We start from the raw sequence: 21,618 nt of genomic DNA on the forward strand, positions 1-21,618 counted from the left end.
ACAAATGAAGTGAATATGAGGTTACAAGGACAGACGCGAGAATAGCCACCTTGGCCGTATTACACAGTGTTCCTCTTCAGGAGAGAGGGAATGAAAATGAGAATAAAAGAGTGAAGACCAGTGTGGGGAAAGGAATGGAGTATGTTTAAATTGATAAAAGTAAAAAGGGAGAGAGCGAGGGAAACAAAAAAAAAAAGGGGAGGAGGAGAAGGTAATAAGAGTACAGAGCCGTGGAATTCACATCAAAGAGAAGCTCAAGCAGGTCACTGTCTTTATTGGAGTTTTTCTTTGGGTGAAGCTCAGGCTCTCTCATATGTTTCTCATTTGAAGCCTCTGAACCACCGTTTGAAAAACGAAGGCCAAGACATTCACATGTAGCTTGCGTGCTTTTCTGTTCTGCTGTTCGCATAGAATTTAGCCAGTTATCTAATTTGTTGGGGGGGAAAAAATGCTCATGCTGTTCAGGTGCTGCTTTGTTCATTTCAACACAGTTCAACAACTATTCCTCTTGCTCCTGTACGAAACAGCAGCACTGATATTTTCCATCACAAATCTTCCCTCCCTCCCCTCCTTCATTTATTTCCCGCTCGCTGGGTACCACTACCTGCAATAATTGATTGATTCTCTCACCCTCCATTCTTTACCGCCCCCCTTTCCTCCTCATTCACTCATCTCCTGCCCCCCCCCCCCCCTCCCCCCACCTCTGGCAATGGCCTAACACCATCAGAAAGATCTATGACCCAACGCTATTCCACTCCTTTTATTCTAACTCTCTGCAGCCTCTTTCTCATTCACTGGCCTCCCTCCTCCTGGTGCTCCCGTCTTCCTGCCCTCTCTTTACAACTTCCAGCCATTTTCATCACTTCTCAGCCTCTTGCTCGTCTCGGAGTCCCCCCCCCCCCCCTTCATCCAGCCCGCCTCCCCCCAGCAGACGCTGCACGCTCTGGAAGAAGTAGCCTCATTACAAACAAGGAAAATCCATTTGGATCAGCCGTCTGCAGCTTCTCCGACCCCCTCTGAACTCTCTTGAGTAGAAATGGCCCACATCGCTCCTCTGTTCTCCTTCTCCCTCTTGGATTCCTCTTCTCTCTCTGTAATTATTTTTTTTCTCTTTCTCGTATCTGTTTCCTGAACCCCTCGCTTTGCTCCCTTTCTTCTACCTTCATGTTTGCTGTGTTATTACAACCCAGATTACAGTCTGGAAAGACAATAACCAAATGACTTTCATTACCAGCATATACTTTTAGATAGAAAACACACGTAGAGTCCAACAGCATTAAATACCAGATAATAAACTGTTATTCTAATACTCTTTTAATCAGCTTGGATACGTTGACATGTGTAACAAACTTTAAGAGCACACCAGAGCTACTTTACACAGACTTTGGTGAAAGTACACACACAACTTCTTTACACAAGTAAGAAAGTACAGGTCTGGCATTTATTAATGTAAATTTGCAAAAATAAAAATGCATTTATCTTTTTAAGCACAGGTCATGATTCAATTTCCATCATAGTTTTTAATGAGAAATGGAATATATTTCCATAATATAAAACATGGACTAATGTGAGTAATGTTACTTGATCACTCTAAAATGTGTCACCTTCTGCAGCTTAATTATGGATTATGGATAATAAACCCCGTCAGATGCCTTGATCGTTTCCCTGTAATTCTAAATTGTGCTCAAAATGTAAAAGAAGTTACAAGTTTGAGAAATGTAAAGAGTGGGAAATGTAGGAAGCAGCAGCAAAAAAACTAAAGAGCATTTAAACACCTGATGTCCTTATGTACAGTACAAACGTACAAATACTTTGTCATGCGACACATCAAACAGTCAATGACAAATTTTATTTTGCACGTCTTTGGTTATAACTCATTTCATGCGTGCATTTTCTCTCTCTGGTGATTTGAAGAAACAGAACCACAAACTACATTGACAACCTATATCGAGGCAAACCACCAAGGTCTCTGGAAGTTCTGTGCGTCAAGTATTAATCATTAATGTGAAAAGAAGCAAACAACAATAAGCTTTGAAAACTTTCTCGACAAATGTCGACCACAAATGTTACAGAATTGAAAATTATTATAAAGTGCAGCATGTTAAACTGGAGCTCTTTGGAGTCCTTTGATAGGGATAATGTACATTGTATTTTCCACTTCGAGACATCCTGCAGACAGCAAGCAAAGTTGTTTATTTGGTTGTGTCCACCTGATAAAAGTAGATTCATTCTCCTCTGCTCTCCACTGGCTCCTGGAGAGAATATTTGGTCTCTTTAGCAACTAAACGGGTCGATGTGTTTACCAGCCAGCTGAGATCTTTGTCTGATGTTTGAGGTTGTGCTGATCGTGTGAACGCTTTGAGAGGTTTTTCAAAGAAATCAGCCGCCTCTTGTGGTTGGATTTGTCTGAGGTGAATAAACCAAGCTGTGGGCTGGAAAGCCAAAACTCTCTTGGAAAATATGCTTAAAAGTTGGTTGTTCACTACATTTCTCTATAAAATTACGACTTCATAGTTGATTTGGTATGTTGTGCATCCGCTCACAAATTCATCTAAACTAAGAATACAATGAAATACAAGAATATAGGAAAAGTAGTAGTTTGGAAATTATCAAGCTGGGTGTTATTTTGTAGTATTTCATAAAATGCTTAAGACGCTATCATGTTTGTGCCTTTTGCTTGAGGAAAGCATCTCATATTTCCAGTTATTGCAATTGACTGATGAACAGATAAATGAATATAAAATATAAATAAATGTGCAAAATTGCATATAACTACTGCAAGAGACAGTATCTGTTTTCAAACATACACCCAATAAGTCTAGTAAGTTATATTTGGTTTCTGTGTGAAATAAAAACATGAAATTGAACTATATTTACTGCATAGCTTATCATAAGGGTCCTCAAATCGTGGGAAAATGCCTGCTTTTCCTCAGTTTTACTCCACATTGAAATGAAATTGATCGTAAATTTGTCGGTAATTTTGTATCTTTATACTGCCTATAAAGTAGAGAAGAGGCCTCACACGTTAGGGTTAAAAATGTCAATTTACACATACTTTAGTGCTTTCCCCATAAAACGATACAACTGGGCATCAATGTCATAATGAACTATTAAAAAAAAAAGAGAATAAATCATTATTAATGAGAGTAGCTGGTGTCCCCGGACTTTACAGGAAGCTTTTACTGTCTTTATTTAGTGACCTCAAATGTATAGTGAGCATGCGTATAGTTAAACTAATGGACGGATCAATTCTCAACACTGTTTATGTGCAGTTAGAAAAAACGAATCACTGCACCACTTCCTGTCATTTTGCCCATTCTACTCCTCATTTCTCCTCTCTGCTCCTTCCACCAAAGCATCTATTTCTCTTCCCTCTCTCGCTCTGTCTTTTAAAAGCTTTTTTCTCTTTCCTTTCGCCCCTCAGTCCTCCCTCCAGTGCTCTCGCTTCCTCGCTCCTTCTGCTCTGCCATCATCACAACATCTGATTAACATATGTCTGGGCTTTCACTCGCTGTCAGCTTGCAGGCATCTGCACACATGCAAACCCACATGGGCGCGCATGTTCACACAGTCTCATGCACTGTGTTCCAGGTTGAGGAGTGTAAGAAGGCAAAAAAAAGAAAAGAAAAAAGAAAAGGCACAAAATTCCCCCCTGATCCTCCACAACGGCGAGGATGAAAGACAAAGCACCTTAACGGCACTGCGAGACAACAAGCCTAGAGAGCTGCTTCAAATGACGGTAATGGAGAAGAGAGAAAGGAAAAGAAATATAATAAGACACAGTGAGAGAGAAGAGATAGAGACAGATGAAAGAGAGAACATGTGTGTGTGTGTGTGTGTGTGTGTGTGTGTGTGTGTGTGTGTGTGTGTGTGTGTGTGTGTGTGTGTGTGTGTGTGATGATAAACAACAGCAACAGCTCAGCAGCTCCCCCGAGACTTGGAGCCCCTAAAATTACTCACGTTCATATAAATGCAATCTCACTCTCTGGGCTCGGATTTCTTTTCATAAGCAGACAATGATACAATGGATTTAGCCTGTTCAATTTACTTCATATTTCACATTCCAGTCATTGTAATCAGAGATCTGTTATTGATTATATCCAACAGTGGTGCCGGGAAAACCCATCCCGTTAAGCAGTACCAACCTATGCCATTCAGTACAGTGCAAGCTTTTCACCTGATAAAGATTTATTGGCTCGCAGCACCGAGGAAATCAGCTCATACGTGTGGAACTGCGGTGTTGCGGGATGCCGAAGCCTCTTTTCAAATCATTTGTTCTCGCTCCTCTGTCCCAGATTGCCTGGAATCAGTCCCACTTTCACCATCTCATCCACAACAAAAACATGTAATGACAGCAACAGACGTAGGCAAGCAAACAAATACCTTAGTGAGCGGCTCGCCAAAACACATAATCCAACTGACAGCAACAAAGGCTGTGCAAAACGCTGCAGCCAAATAGTGACGATTGTTTGCATTGGTCTCCATTTTTGTAAGACCTATAATTTCACCAGTTTGTTAGAACGGCCTCCGTTGCCTTTTGAGCACTTGTAAAAAAGGACAAATGCGTCTGAGGCACGAGCACTGCGAATAGCATTTACAACTGTATGGGATATGAGTCGTGCTGAGTTAAATTACTCTGTCTGTGTGCCAGTGTGTCTATGAGTGAGCATCAAGGGCTCACTTCATTCAAGAACTGAACAAGCCGACTTGTTCAAGAAGCAGCAACGCGGTGGCCTTTAGTAATCTTGCAACACAGCACATCCACTGCAGCACTTCCTCTATTTTCGAGCCCTCGACTACCTCCTCACCACCACCCCCTCCACACAGGCTATTAAAGACTCGCTCTCAATAACGGGGTTAATATATGTGCTTAAATTCAAAACGGAAAAATAAAAGGCTTTCTTCCTACAGGCACATTAACAAACTGAATAGTCGGACAATGCTGATGTAGGATAAACGTCTTGCTGAAGAGATTTCAATGGAGCGTCAAGGCTGTTTTGTGTTGGACAGAGCCATCCTGTGTGTATCAGACCCGGTGTGTGTATGCAGGGAGGCGGGACGCCTATCAGAAAGAATGGGAGTGACTTTTTTGTGGAAGACTTGGTAAACTCAATGGGGCTTTGGAGGGCCAACTCAATGATGAGTCAATGAGGTGCACTTGAATAGACGGGGTGATGGAGTGAGACACACACTGGTAAATGCCCTCCCTTTCTCTCTCTCTTTCTCTTTCTCTCTCTCTCTCACACACACACACACACACACATATGCTGAAGTCCCACGGGACATCCTCTGGCCACTTGACATGTGCTGGTTTTAATGGCCCAGCGCGTTTGAGAGACCAGAGGCGAGAAGCAGCTATATGCAAAAAGCAAGGAGGTGCGAAAGCATGCATAAACAGAGTTACGTCTGCACTGACATGGCAGCACGCCACAGTGCCACACACCCAGACATGTCTTCCTCTATTCCACTATTCCCTTTTCTATCTTCTTTGCAGACTAACCCCTTGCTTTTGTGCTGGCTGTATGTGATGTACGCCTGTGTGTGTGTGTGTGTGTGTGTGTGTGTGTGTGTGTGTGTGTGTGTGTGTGTGTGTGTGTGTGTGTGTGTGTGTGTGTGTGTGTGTGTGTGTGTGTGTGTGCTCCCGTGCATGTGTGCACAGACTACAGAATACACAGAACCGCACACAGTTTACACCCCAGTGGAGACCATTAGTGATTCTCTGCCAGACACACATAGAAGACATAGTCTGAAAGAGACACAGGCAAAGAGGCAAAAGTGTAGAGAGGAGCAGAGATAGGGAGGAGGAGGAGGGTGGGGGTGGGGTGTGTGTGTGTGTGTGTGTGTGTGTGTGGGGGGGGGGGGGGGGGGGGGGGGGGGGTAATGGGAGACAGAATCAAGAGAAGAACGATGAGACAGTCTGTGACAGACTGGCACGCTCATATACAGACACACACACAGATGGGAAGATTAATGAACAGATATTCTGGCAGCGCTACATAATACTGAGAGCAAGGGAAAGGGAACATCAGGGCAAACGTCGGTACCTATCCTCCCCGCGACCGACCGACGATGGCCTCAGCTTGAGTGCAATCTGATGTAACGCGCCAGAAACAGTCTCAATACTGCATATCAAACATAGTCATACCTCAGTCATCAAACTGACGAAGCAGGACCTTATGAAATCCATCCAGAGTCCATCTCGCTTTAAGGTGGATAGTTAGCATTATCTAACAAACCCCAGACCATGTGAGTCTTTAATTAAGGGTGTATCAGTGTCCTCCCAATTATTGAACAAGAGAAGAGAAGAGAAGAGAAGAGAAGAGAAGAGAAGAGAAGAGAAGAGAAGAGAAGAGAAGAGAAGAGAAGAGAAGAGAAGAGAAGAGAAGAGAAGCGAATCTGTAGCAAAACGAAGGTCAATTACAAGGTAGAAGGGGGGAAGATGGATGAGGAGAAATGAGGAGGAAATTGAAAAAGACGTGAAGGAGGGGAGGATGAAAGGTGACCAGCTTGTCTAGAGGTGCATTGGGCCACAACAGGCGCTCCAATGGGCTGCACTCAGCCTCACGGTAACACACACACACACACACACACACACACACACACACACACACACACACACACACACACACACACACACACACACACACTCAGAGCTTGTGTGTGTGCGTGTGTGTGAGTGTGTACATGGCTGCATGTGAACAACTCTGGAGGAAGGGAGGTTACATATCAACCTGGCCTTTGTGTGTGTGTGTGTGTGTGTGTGTGTGTGTGTGTGTGTGTGTGTGTGTTGATGGGAGCAAGAAAAAGCAGAAGGACCTGCAGAAAGAGAGCAAGTGAAAGTGAGTGTAGCCGAAAAGGTGCAATCAGCAGAGGGAGAGAAAAAAAAAAAAAAAAAAAAGGCGAGCAAGAGACTCCCTGTGTGTGCGGCAGGTCCCCAGCCATCTGGACACTCTCCTCCCTCCCCCCCTCCATTCTCCACCTCCCTCCTTTTCCTCTCCTCTCCTCTTCCCTGCCGACTGGTGTGCTATTCATGGCGGACCCATTTCACCTTTCAGTGTGTTACGCCCGCTCGCCACAATACATGCTAATGAGGTAGAACAAATGACTTTTTTTGCTGCGGGTGCATGGAAGTGTGAGGGCCTCTGTGTGCGTGTGTGTGTGTGTGTGTGTGTGTGTGTGTGTGTGTGTGTGTGTGTGTGTGTGTGTGTGTGTGTGTGTGTGTGTGTGCGTGTGTGTGTGGGTGGATGTGCTGTTCAATCCAACCATTCTAAGCGCTTCGCACTCAAACAACTTGCTTCACTGTCTCAGGAGTTGTTAATGGTTCTGCACAAACCATCTTTGTTTTATCACCCGAAAATACAAAATAACTGACACATGATCCGTTGTTCCGCGCACAGATGCTCGATTCCTAAAGCGCCAAAAAAACACGGCATATCCAATAACTGCAGCGTGTGCCTCGAGCATCTGTAGCAAATAAACCATATGAAGACAATAGGACACCACCCCATCTAATTCCAGCATGGGCCACCTTAATCAGTCCTATAAATCCTCACACGTAGACACTTTTTTTTATTTATCCAGCACTGAGTGACTTGGCCCAGTTCCAATCTTATCTGCTCAGTGATGATGAGGAGGAGAGAGAGTGCACATTTACAGTTCCCTGTAACACAGATGACACTGGATGGATGCAGCACTTGATTCGTCGCAACACCACGCGAGACACCACAACTGACACCAGCAAGAGAAGGGGTGACAGGGAGAAAAAGTAGAAATAAAAAACAGACAAAAAACAAGCAGTCACAAGAAAAAGGAGTGCTGAAAGATTGAGGGGCAAAACAGAAGCTGCAGAGAAGAGAGGAAGGCAGAAAGGAGACCATTGAAAAGAATACATGAGAACAACAGAACAAGGGGAAACAGAAGTGTGCAGCATCACAGACAGTGACAAAACAGAATGTTTCCTTCAAGTCTCCTTTGAGTATTCGTCAGTATTCCCCTCTCCCTGTATCACTAGGTGGCGCTAATGATACATCTGTACACCTGCCAAGTCTCCCCATGCCTTTCTTCCTTCCCCCTCTTTCCCTTTCCAGTGAATCATTGTGACAGCCGGCTTTGGCAGTCATAATTAACCGAGTGCAGTCGCTGGTGTTGCACTTCATGCAACACGCCACAGTGAGCCAAGCGGCGAGTGGACTGATCATAGTCGGAGCTGCCATCGGACGTGATGGTTATGACTGTGAGAGTGCACGCGCCATAATGTGAGACTGAATGTGGTCACCTGAAGCTTGTGTGCATGTGCTGAGGCATGTGCTCATTCCTTCGCCGCCTCATTGACAGAGATAACAAGAGGTGAGTCTACTTTACTTCAAGTTACTGGGCTCCACTGTGCACAATAGTTTTGGTACAAATTGTACGAGTATTAGTCATCTCAACACTGAAAGCTTTCAATCAATCTACCCTTTTCCTCCAATCAAAGCCAAATTTCTCCCAGAGCTAGACAAGCAACTCACACGGATGTGAGTGTTTCCACAAAAATAGCCCTGAAATCAGTTTCACGGCGGCTCTGCAGGACTAATGGAAACGGTGCCACAGTTCCTTTAACTAGTGCAGCAACAGGAACCAGGCCATTCCTGGCTCCCCTCCCGGTCCTGGGGGCCGAGGGCCCAGCCCAACTCACCACACAATGGGCCAGCAGAATGAGAGGAACCGCCGGCCATCCAGAGATAGCCCTGCTGGTCAGGAACCAGAAAGGGAACCAGAAGGAATCTGAGGGGGGAGAGGATGGGAGCCCAGGCGGCCAGAGAGCGAAGGGTGTGGATGGCTGGCTGGTCGGGCTCAGGATGTGTGTGTGTGTGAAGGGGACAGTGTTTGTGTCTTTGTGGAAAACAATATTGAGCTGTTCAGATAAATGGCGTGTTCCCATGCAGAAAATAAATGTGTCCCAGCTTGTACACACAAACACACACACACACACACACACACACACACACACGAATCCATTCAGTAGTCCTCGCTCTCCGGGGTCAGGATGTTTTTGCTTGTTTTCAGGTAATTAAAGCTGGAACAGCGATTGTGGGATAGTGGGCGGATGGAGGAGAGTTGATAGAGCAGGGAAGCAGGACTGGAGGGTGGCCGTGGGACCGGTGGCCTTGGACCTGACCCCACTGTCCTGGCTCCTGCTCGGGGTGAGCCGACTCTCCTATCTGGCTTCCTCAGACACTGCCAGGGGCATCAGACAGCGAGTCTGTCCAGAGTCGCTGTGGTTTCTGAAATTAATGATGGGAGTTAACTGCAAGAAGTGAATTTCGCAAAGAGTGAGAGAGAGGTCATATTGTTGCTCGGTCCTCCTGACCAGACCTGCTCCCAGCTCTATTTTGGGTTTCTCCAATGAAATGCCCTTACATACACATGGTTCCCACTGTTTCCATGACAACAAGAGCAGCAGATAAGCTCACCCAACTGTCAGAGGACACACATGCAAGTGCACATATGAATATACGCATCCAGCGTAAAGATGAATAAATACAGCTTTTTTTTTTCTTTAGGCTGCCGTTGGAGGTTAAACAAAGAAAGGAAGGCAGAAAATAAATGACAGGAAAGAAGGAAAGAGAGAAAAAAAACACAAGAGATTTATTGGTTGAATATGACTTCAGAACTTTAACTTACATGCAATAAACAGCGGGCGAACTATGGATTTTCAAGATATAGCAATAACTCTGTCAACTTATATGTGATGACTTTTTATTAGGACTGACTTTAAAAACTAAACCTCGTCTTCTTCGCTTGTGTTCTTCACCTTTCCTGCCCTAAACCAGACATGCCGTATGTCTAGTAGGTGAAATAAAAGTTTATGTTCCTCCCGTCTCCTGGTTTTAACATAAGTGCACAACAGAGCTGATGGTTTTGGGGAGAATCTTCATTTTTCTGTACGTATTTGCACAGTTCATTCCATCTGTGTATACAAATTGTACAAGCGCTGGGGGTACCACCTGGGCCATAACGGCATCTAAAATGTTGTCACTTCTGCTTCTGTCATTTCTGACAAACTCTAAAAATCCAGTCCTGTCTCGGCATGTCCACGCTGGTGTATACGTTCAGGAACGGTAATACAATTTCCTCCAGTATAAAAGCTGTCTTATGGTCTGTAAACTCATGAATTTAGTTATCACACACCGTCACTTTCATATTCCAGATTGTGATTTAATTTTGCCGGGAGTGAATGAAAACACGCATTTCAAATGAGGAGAAGCAATAAATCCAAAATTGCCTCCCTCGCAGCACACATGCAGGAGTTGTTCGCCCTCAGTTTCCTATTGTATTAGGAAGAAAGGACGCTATAAGTCCCGTCTTTGAAATACAGCAGCCTCACACTGACAATCATGTGAAAAGCAAGAACTTCTTTTAGCTACGGGAACATTTTGTCACATTTTACAAGCCGTCTTCCACATACCATGAAAGAAGCTTTTTTTTTTTTTTTTTTTCTCTCCCAACCTTGTAATCCCCAGTCGCACTATAATTTTCTATTACTTTGTCGCAGCTATATATAGCACACATGGTGGCTCACATGTATCTGTGGCGAAGAATTGCCGTGTGAACTCCTTGACAAGCGACTAGTTAAATATAAGCGGACAGATTTCACATGTTGCATTACGGACTGGCTAAAAGTAGAGAGGAAAGAGAAAGGATCTTAAAAAGCCATTAGAGGTCGGCAGAAGCTTGTGTCAATTTGAGCCTGTTTCAAGCCAGTTGGAGCCGTATAAATGTTGCTTCACATCACACATGGCCGATTTATTTCTGCCTCTTTGTCTGTTGTGTGTTACTTCTCCACCATCTCATTTGGTTGCTTGACTCTGTGGCCTCTGGCAGTGGTCCCCAGCACTTTAGAGTCACTCACAAATGTGTCCTACGAGCTTTTCTCTGTTTCCCACTTTTCTCTGTTTTTTTTCGGGGGCTTGTTCTCAAGCTGGCACAGGCAAACAGGCTGACATCAGAGCCACGGAGACCTCGCTTGCCCCGTCTAGCAGCACGGTTTTCAATCTAGAACACAACAGTGCCATTTTGGATTGTTTCCACAGATCTAACCGAGAGATGTTACCTAAAGTCTGCTGGTTTATTTTCTCAGCGGAGTCGAAATTTGTACCATCAAATCAGAAGCAGACCTTGAACGTCTAATACTCAATTCATTTCACGGTTTCAAATGGAAATCTTTTTTTCTTTTTTGGGGCGTGGGGTTTATTGGAGACACAGAAATATAGTCATGTTAAAAAAAAAAAAAAAAAAAAAAAAAAGGGAATACTTTTATTTTATTTTGTTCCATCAATGACTTTGGCCAAGTCTGCCTTTTGTTCCGTTGCATGATGGATATCTTATTTTCACTATCTGCATTCCCCAATTCACCTTGCTCCACTTGTCACCGTTCACCTTTCTGTCTCCCCAATCCCCGCTTCAGTTCCCCACCCCGTCTGTAATCACATCCTAATCCTTTGCAATCAATTCCCCATGAAGATACCACCCACCCCCAACATCACACACGTCCACATGCACGTTCAATACATCCCGCAAGCACAGGACTGCAGGACACAAACACAGCCATCAACAATCGTCCCTGGACTGCTTCAATGTGTTTTTTGGGGGCCGCGGTCGCCGAATTAGACAATACTGCAAACTAAAACCACTTTAAGTTAATAAAATATTCAAACACTTCATCTTAAAATATGGAGGACTCCTGCGAACAAAGAGCAGGTAAATATTTATTAGGGAGTTGTACTGAATTATTCAAACAAGCTGACTACATTTGGCTACAAGTGTAATCCTTTTTATATGATAATGGTAAATAAATAAGTGGCCAGAATAAACACACACATGCCAGTGTGTGTGTGTGTGTGTGTGTGTGTGTGTGTGTGTGTGTGTGTGTGTGTGTGTGTGTGTGTGTGTGTGTGTGTGTGTGTGTGTGTGTGTGTGTGTGTGTCCTCCACCCTTGATCAGCTGGTGACTTGATTTTGTTATTGCCCCACAGGGCAGAAGCCCGGGGCAGTGCACGACTAATGCATTAGGCTATTTAGCATTTGGGGGCATCTGTCATGTGTGGGTACACAGAATTATGCAACTGCATCTTGTTGCCCAGGGCAAAGAGGGGAAATACAAAGACTCTCACTTTATATAAATGCATCGATGATGATGATGATGGTAATGAAGACGGTCGTGTTCAGTTCTTACTCTGAGTGTGTGTTTTTCTTTCTTAGCATTACTTTCATTTAGCATCCTGAGCTAAGTTTTGTTTTATAAAGCTGAAATCTACCAAAGCCTTTCTTGGCTTTCTGTTAAGAAAAGCTTTCCACTTTGATGACGCGTTAAAACGTTGCATGCTGTGGTTCCTACATGCATTTGAAGCAGGTTTTTTATAGTTATTGTTCATTTTTCATGAAATTCTTTGAGGTCGAGTTGTGTTACAGAAACAACACTGATTTAATTAGAACATAATTGGCATTAACAATGAGCTCAGCGTGCCTTTGTTAAGTAAGTAACTCAATGACAAAAAGTAAGACGAGGGTGTGGGCTGGAATATGATTGTGTGTGTGTGTGTGTGTGTGTGTGTGTGTGTGTGTGTGTGTGTGTGTGTGTGTGTGTGTGTGTGTGTGTGTGTGTGTGTGTGTGTGTGTGTGTGTGTGTATGTGTGTGTGTGTGTGTGTGTGTGTGTGTGTGTGTGATGGAACAGCTGTAAAAATGTGTTTTGATGGCTTGTGTGGACATCTCTTCTCATTAAGCGTTCGCCCAGGCTTTAGCCTGGTGCTGACTGATGGAGAGACTCCAGACCCTTCATGTGCTGGTTGTGTATCTGCCTGTTCATCATCACGCAATATAACAATAAAGAAAACAAAAAAAACAACCTCATCACACACATACACCTTACATGGCACATTCAATGTGCTTTCAGTTTGGATTGACAGCCCTGCCATATGGCGCTGAGCCTTTTAGTATGTATATTCAACTGTTTGTGAGCCTGTGAGAGACCAATTCGTTGAGTGCCCACCTGTGCATTTGTATATGTGTGCGTGTGCATATGATGTTCAGGTCTGCGTATGAGACGATTATATTCACAAACATAAAGTTGCAGCTGCACCTCGGTGCATGATCCCTGCACAGCTGTGAATTATTATGAAGACACTTTAATGTGGCCAAACAGGAAAAAGCAAATTAAGATCTCAGTTTTGCTGTTTTGGGCTAATGGGTGCAGCATAATGTTTTGTGTGCATCCATTCTCAAATAAAGCTCCTACAGAGAGAGAGAGAGAGAGAGAGAGAGAGAGAGAGTGGGAGAGAGAGGTGATGCAGCATGTCTCTTCTATCACCCTGAGGAGAAGCTTTATGCTTTCCACTCCTGAATGTCTCATGGAGGTGCAGACAGAGACCCAAGGGTACTACTCAGAATGCTTTGGAGCAATGGGCTTTCCTCTCACTAAAGCATCCTCAACCTAACATCTAGGCTGTAATTTGTTCTCTCACAGGGGAGATATAAACCCAGAGCCCCAAATTCTTTGCAGTTATGGAAAAACTGAAAAGTGAACAAAAAAAAAAAGAAGAAGAAGAAGAAAAAAGCCCAAATACTTTATCTCCGCCTCTAACTGAAAGTTATTACATTTTCTGAATGGTATGACTTTCTAATGGCTAGCACATGTGAATATGTGTGTGCAGAGAGAGAGCAGTAGTTGAGGTTAAGTTAATAGCACAAGCAGAGGGGGAACTGGGAACCCTTGGCTTATAAAGGATACTTGTTTCCCTGCCGCACCGAAAACCAGATGTTGATAAAGAGACATAGGGGGAGGAGGGAAAACAGATGGGCAAGAAATTACCATCACATGGGCCAAACATCTTGAAACATCTGCAAAAAAATTTCGGACCTTACAAGGGGAGATGGATTTATGCTCCGACTCTCTCATGGATTTTCATTGCTCCGTGAGAGCCCCTCTCCCTCCTGTGTGCTGTACCTACTCTCAAAAGTAACCAGGACTTAAGAGTTACGCTGCAATCTGGAGCTGCTTAACTCGTGGAAAAAAAAACAGCCCCAACTTGGATTCCTCCACAAATGGCTTTATCGCCTAGAGAAGACAAACACGCCTATACACTGTTGGAGCCATAAAAACTTCAGAGAGTCCACGCAAGTCAACAATCCTGCGGCCTTACTCGATATGAAACACTATAAATGTCAAGGTACACTGCAATACAGACACACGTGTGTAGACATCCCGCACATGCCAGGCCAAAAACATCACTCGTGCTGTATCATATTTCTAAAAGGAGAGTTCGGTTACCATGGAGACCCATCATCTTTGCTACTATGAAAAGTGTTCAGCTGAAGGAAGTATGTCCATATGGCGAGAGTACGACAGAGGGGAAGAACAGATGCTTTGATTAAAGGGCTGCCAATTGCAAATCCATAAGAGCAGCTGGGGTCGTGAATGTATAGGAAATGACACTGAGCCAGACGGACACATAAACACATGATGGATGGATAGATAGATAGATAGATAGATAGATAGATAGATAGATAGATAGATAGATAGATAGATAGATAGATAGTTATGTAACCATTCTCATGCCTCAATTTTTTGAAAAACTTGATTTTTGACGAATACAAACAGAATATGTGATCGTAAGAGTATTTTTTTAATCATCTTATGAAGCGAAATACCAAAAAACATAAATTTTGTTTACATGAAATGGGCTTTAATATCGTTGCCGTTGCACTATGAACAAATGGCGTTTCTCCGGGTGGCTGGAAATGATTTGGCCGAAAGAAAGTTGGATGAACATAAGGTGGCACCGGTGGGAAGTGAAACGCTGAAGACAAGATGCAATACAAGTTAAACAAAATGAGGCTTTTACTTGGCCCCATTTGCAGAAAATGGACTGGTTCCTTCCATTTCTTTATGCATTCCCCACCGTCCCCTTACCCGCTTGCCTTCTTTTTCCTCTGAACCAATTTCTAAAATAGCCCTTTCTCGAAATAATTGACACACTGCGTTTATCATCTGAGGCACCTGCTGTCGGTTTGACAACAAGACAATCAGATGGCGTGAACGACTGTCGTCCCATTGTCCCAGCTTTATGTTTGTCTGTGACACTAACTGACAACAGCTGGAAGCCCTCTCTCCTTACAATACCCATCATGCAAGGCAAATCCAACCACAAAAGAAAAGGCCCCCATTATTTGGCTGCAGTGGTGTGATTTTAACCAGCAAGGAAAGGAAACAATGATGAAGTCGTGTCTGCTGACGCCAGATAAAAGGCTTGGAGCAACTGGAAGTCCTAAAACAGCAGTAGATGTGTCTGTTCTGCGGCGGTGAGCAGCGATATATTATGGATATTTTTTAAATCATTGATGTGCTGGCGCTGCTGCGTCTGCTCCCGTGTTCGAACCCCAGACAATATATGAATGCGTGAACCGTCTCCGAACGTGCACAGCCTCCTGCATCCCAATCTCTCCCCATCGCTCTTCTTCTTCTTCTTCTCTCTCTAGATGTAATTGACTGAGCACGTCAATACTCGCAGGGAAAAAAACAGAGGGCCCACTGTCTGCATCTATTGATCCACACTCCTCTCTTTCTCTCGGTGTGTCTCTCTCTCTCTCTCCCTGTCTGCTGATCTTAATTACACTTCTTTTTACCAGGCTGGCTCGGGCTGCACTCCAGTGGCTGCCCTTTTCATAAAGTGTACTGTCCAGATCCATACATCAAAATTAATGAGAGAGAACCGAGCTGTAAATCAAAAATCCAGGCTGATAAGGCGGGATGGTGGTCGTAACTCATGTGGTTTTTGTTTAAAAAAAAAAAAAAAGTCTCACAAAGCAAAAGGAAATAAAGAAAATTATTTTCAGGTGCTCATGCAGGTCAGTGTTAACAATGTGGAGTTTTATGGAGGAAGAAACCTCAGTTTGGGTAATTAAAATCGTCAAAGCGTGACAGGGCTGAGCTGAGGTTTCTCCCCACCTTTCCTCTCCCTTTCTTTCTTATCTGCTTCCTCTTTGCTTGTGTCCCTCTTTGTCAATTTGTCTGATTTTCTGCCTGCCTGTTTGTTTGTTTTAGGCGCTGTCTCTCTCCCTGTCGCGCTTTCTCTCACAAACGCATGCACATACGCACGGGCACAAAATGACTTTTATGGTCGGATTTTATGGACTGGCCGGTCCATTCTTCCACAATTGTCCTCTCGTGAACTAGGCAGGGGAAAAAAGGAGGCTCCTAATCGCGCGGTTTCACGGCTCACACCTCCCATCAATCAAAGCCTCTGTGTGTCCTCGACATTTTTGTGTGTGTTCATGTTCCCACCTTCCGACATCTCAAACCCCCACTGAATAGCAAAACAGAAGCTATTAGAGATGGCAGTGCAATAACCCCTTTCCACATGTGCCTACACACACACACACACACACACACACACACACACACACACACACACACACACACACACACACACACACACACACACACACACACACACACACACACACACACACACACACACACACACACACACACACACCCTCCATTTCCCTTTGATTCTCACCACAATATTCGCACACAAATACACATTTTCAACCACACAGACGCACAGCTTTTGCCTTACCACCCCTGGATTCCTCTCCTTCCTCTTTCTAATCTTTAAATGCAAATTAGGTGACTGGTGAATATTGAGGAGGTGAGCGATAATGGGTAACATCTTCACTGGGTCACATTATCACCGCTCCACATCACCTAGAAGTACCTATTCAATAACATTACCTTCGCCAGAGTGCAGTGTGTGTGTGTGTGTGTGTGTGTGTCCACCTGTATTCATTAGACATACCATATAGACACCTGCGTTTGCACTTACATCAAAAGCACACACACACTGAAACACACACACATACAATCACATCCAGTGGCTTATCTCTTGGAATAAGAAAAGGGGCTTGTCAGGATGGCACATTGTATGTGTGTTTGTGAGCGCAGAGCGTATGTGTGAGAGAGGGGAAGGCAATGTGCATTAGGGCGATTACAATATCAGCCGACTCCAGATGGAGGCAGGAAAATAAACAGTGGAAGAGAGAGAGAGAGAGAGAGAGAGAGAGAGAGAGAGAGAGAGAGAGAGAGAGAGAGAGAGAGAGAGAGAGACTGAGGGACAGACATCATGAGAAGGAGTTTAACAGAGATACTGTATGTGTGTGTGTGTGTGTGTGTGTGTGTGTGTGTGTGTGTGTGTGTGTGTGTGTGTGTGTGTGTGTGTGTGTGTGTGTGTGTGTGTGTGTGTGTGTGTGTGTGTGTGTGTGTGTCAGCCTGCCTGTGAGCGATACAGTTGGAGAAAGTAAAGTTAATTAGCAACTCAATCCCGGTCTATATACAGAAGACTGAGTGAGCAGTGAACTGAGACGGTGCATGTGATCCGTGCACGTCTAGGAGTTTGGAGTTTAAGCCCCCAAAAAATTAACCCAACTGTAGCACATAGTCTTCTGCCTAAAAACCTGAGAAACTCGCTGTCCCAGCTGTCTGTCTTTAATGACACTGCTTGTGCAGCTGTTTCTCTGATATTGTTTTTGCTCCAGTTAAAGATGGGAGGAAGAATAAGTTTGACTTCTGGTGTAAATCTGATTCCTTATTTGTTTCCTAAGTGGCAGCTTCAGCTGTAAAAAATACCGTGAAACATGATAAATTGTCAGACTCTGCCCTATTGGCCTCGTCCTCACTTGCCCAATAAGTCTCATGTTATCTGGAGTAAAAACACGAACAAGGCCAATAAAATCAGTTTGTAGTGCTCACTGTTGACTTTGACATTAAATAAGTCCCCCCCCGTAAAGGCCAGCTCACAGCTACAGTAAAACAAAGGCCTCTTGCTTTCTCTTGCTTTTGTGAGCATGGGAGAGGACATACACACGCATGTACACACAGATCCACACATACATTCATTTCTACACACACACACACACACACACACCTACCTGCAAGTCCCTTTTATACCACCGCTGCTCTTTCATGGGTGATGAAATTCAATAAGCAGTGAAGAGAGAACTGCCCTCTCACTGATAACCATCAATGGGTTTATCGATCTACAATGCTGCGTGCCCGCGCATGTGTGGGCGCACACACAGACACACACATTCACACACACACACACACAACACGATTTCACTTATAATTCACCCTCAGACTTGGTAAGAGATGTCTTTGAATAATCAGAGCAGATCTATACGTCTTGACGCGGCGCACCAACAGCGCGCTGGTTTCAGTATCGGGTTCATCTGCTGACATTTGGCCCCACATGGCGTCGCTTCAGATCTTAACCTCCACGGCGGCTCAAACCTCGCAACACGTTCATACAATGACAGTGTTGTGCACAAGTTAGATAACAAAGAACCTTCAAGACTGACCTTGCAGTTATGAATTTCCTTGGTGGTAATATAACAAACGAAGCCCCAACAACAGAATAAACAAAAGAAGACAAAAGACACTGCAAAGATTTGTTTTGGTTTTTTTCAACACAAACTGTAGTGAATACACAAATTCGAGACCTTGGCAATCCGATATGACCAAACCAATCAAAAGCGAAGGTCTTTCTGCCTTTTGTACGCCGTTAACACCAAATAAACACACTGAAACTCCACTGGCGACGACATTGTGCAACATGGTTCCTCATCCACTTCCATGAACAGGCCTCTTTTTGGAGGATATGTTTTTGTAGAAGTAAAAAGAAACAAAATAAACCCCCAACAACCTTACAGCTAATTTGCAAACACACATGTGCTTATTGGTGTTGAGTCATTCTCACAGATTCACCGTAAAGCAAACCTGGACCGCGTCCAAATGTGTTTGTGTCACACTGAAAGGGACCTGGTAATCATGCCACATCACCACAGCCACAAGTGACTCACAAGCAATTTGAAGTTTGTCACTGTGACATTAATTGTGTGTTTTGGATGCCATTACATAGCTTTTAGCCATGGTTAACATCTAAAGGAAGATAAATGCGCCGTGCACATTGTGCAGGCATGCAGGTGATGCCCAGTCTCCTCCTGCACCAGTCGTTCCAACTGCCAATCAAGAGGAGGACACAAGTGTTTGTGTGTGCCACCTTGCCCATGTGTGAGGGTGAGAATAAAATGGCTGCCATCATTTTTGCAGGGCCATCCCTGTGTGTGAGCAGCGGTCTGATGCGTTTGACCCGATAGCCCGAGAGCTGGGAGGGAGGAGGAGGAGGAGGAGGAGGAGGAGGAGGAGGAGGAGGGAAAGAGGGATAACAGGTGTGAGGCAGGCTGGTGGCTGGGCAGATGGCCCCTGGAACTGCTCGCTGATGCTGCGGAGCCTGGACCGAGGAGGAGAGTCAGCGGCCATCGTTTATACGAGCCCGTGTATACAGTACACGTGCACTCGCGCACGTGCAATCACATGCACACACAAACAGTGATAACCTGCAAACAGCACCTATCATTTACCCTCCCCTCATCACCAGCTTTGTTTACCTTTCATTTACTCCTTCTCGCTGCCTGTCTCTCTCTCTCTTTATCTCTGTAAACACACACACTCCAGGTAATGGTCGTTTCAGTCAAGTCACTACTTTAATGGAAATCCCAGTAGTAAAAAATGGGGGAAAAACAACAGATGACAATTATGGATGACCAGGATAACAAAGTCACTTGGTATGGCCACTGCGGGGAATTATACTGATATTTAATGATAGTGAATAAAAGAAGAACAATAATGTCAAATGTCTAATCTTTATTCCGATCATGAAGGCCAAGCAGATTAAGAGAAGAATGATTTTATTTGAAATAGTATGATGCTCGACTTTGTTTTTCCAAAAAACAAATGTGCTCTTACTCAAACCCATTTAACTCATCCACTTTTGCAGCGGGTCAGACTTTTGACACGAGTTAACAATCCCTCTCTTGGATGCCCACAGAGCTTTGCATGGGGCTGTTTGGCATGCAGGGAGAAAAAAAAAAAAGCTCCAAAGCCCAGTGGTTTTCCAGGAGATATTTTCTTCCCTCTTTAATCTAAGGCGTGAGAACAGTCGGCATCAACAGCAGGTTGTGCCACAGCAGTCTCCCTCCCTAACCCGCACGTCTGCCTCTTTCCCAGTCGGGGTAAGATTCCCACTGGAGTAAAATATAGCCCAAAGCCTTTAATTTAAATCCTACGCCACTCCATTTAAAAAAAAAAAAAAAAAAAAAAAAGCAGAGAGAATTCGTTTCCTTTTTCTTTTCTTTTTTTTCTTTTTAAGTTATGTGATGACAAAGTCTCTTAAGGAGATGGGAACTTCATATGAGATGCATTTGACAGTTGTGTCAAAATGCAAACTCTTGAAATCCAAAGTCTCCCTAAACGCTTTCCAGGACTGAGGGGCAGAGCTGAGAGGAGAAGCAGGCTCGGCTCGCCACTAAACACAGGCATGGGAAAGTTGCTGCTTCACAAAAAAATGTTTGCAACACAAATTGCAAGAACGCTCGACTGCAATTCCCTTTGCAATTCAATTTGGCAAAATATATCATTTCCTCTAAAGTTTAGGTGGAGCCGGAGGTGTCAGTGAAATCGTGCAATGGTTTTAAACCCGCTCTTGCTCCGTGCATCAGTTCTGCAGAGATGCGCGTCTGTGCATGTTCAGTTCATATAAAAAAAAAACACACACACAACTGAAATAAAAGAGATGTCACAACTAAACTGGAGAAACAAAGTTTACTATTATCCACACAGGACTACCCACCCAGGGTGCAAGCTCAGAATCAGAGGTCTTCTTTAAGTGGAGACAGCTTGTTGGACAAACTGAAACTTATGATAAAAAAAACAACAACAACTAAATAAAACAATAATGCGCTTTTCTTTTCAATTGGAATCCTTCAGACACAATAGCGGGTAAAGGTGATTTCAAATGTATAAGAATAGAGACCTTTTCAATGGCAGTAAATGTATTAAAACATATTTTTGTGGATTACTGCTCTGCTACTTTCTCCAGTTTGAATAAAAAACAGTAAATCCACCGTTACGCACAGGACGGACGCATTGTTCGCCTTCAGTCGATTTCCCATCTGGGTACATTTGACAATCAGATAAATACTGTTATTTCATACATTCCCCCAAAAAATATATATACATATATATACATATATAGTATGATCCACATCCAATATTTACCACTGCTCCAGATTGAACAATTTGGAGCGCCGCACAATCAGCTTAATCACAACCAAAATAAACCAAATAAATTAAAAAAAGATGATAATTTCTGTTGTGAGTCAGCCGCTATTTCATGGCTTGTTTGTTTATTTTAACACAATTTGGTGTCTCTAGGTGCAAACCGCCTCAGCAAGGCGTGACAGTGGAAATAAATTCATTACGTGAAGAGAAAAGAGCACTTACACTGAAAAGAGGCAGAAATTCCCACCATGCGGTTCGTGGATGTGAGAGGGATAAATAATTTCCTTCTGACTCTCGATGATCCGCCTGAATCGGTAAAGACACAAACTACAGAGTCCAGCCGGCTCTCTGGGCTCCGGCCATCTACTTACTCCCAGCAACAAAACAGATGTGTCTCAAACTCCGACAAAAGAGGGGGGAAAAAAGGTTCACCAAGCAGCTCTGGATAAGTGATCAGTCAGTGG

The 21,618-nt window shown here is 43.9% G+C and overlaps 1 protein-coding gene across 1 annotated transcript in view; it reads right to left on the reverse strand.

The window, feature by feature from the left end:
* runx1t1 (RUNX1 partner transcriptional co-repressor 1) overlaps positions 1-21,404 on the reverse strand; it is a gene marked incomplete at its 5' end in the record, with an annotated part of 54,815 nt that extends 33,411 nt beyond the window's left edge. Inside the window, 1 exon segment of the mRNA XM_080485329.1 lies at positions 21,377-21,404. Within this exon segment, the coding sequence (XP_080341455.1) occupies positions 21,377-21,404 (28 nt within the window).
* Positions 21,405-21,618: the final 214 nt, after the last annotated feature.

The sequence above is a fragment of the Lipophrys pholis genome (genome assembly GCF_963383615.2).
Source record: "Lipophrys pholis genome assembly, chromosome: 17".
Lineage (NCBI taxonomy): Eukaryota > Metazoa > Chordata > Actinopteri > Blenniiformes > Blenniidae > Lipophrys > Lipophrys pholis.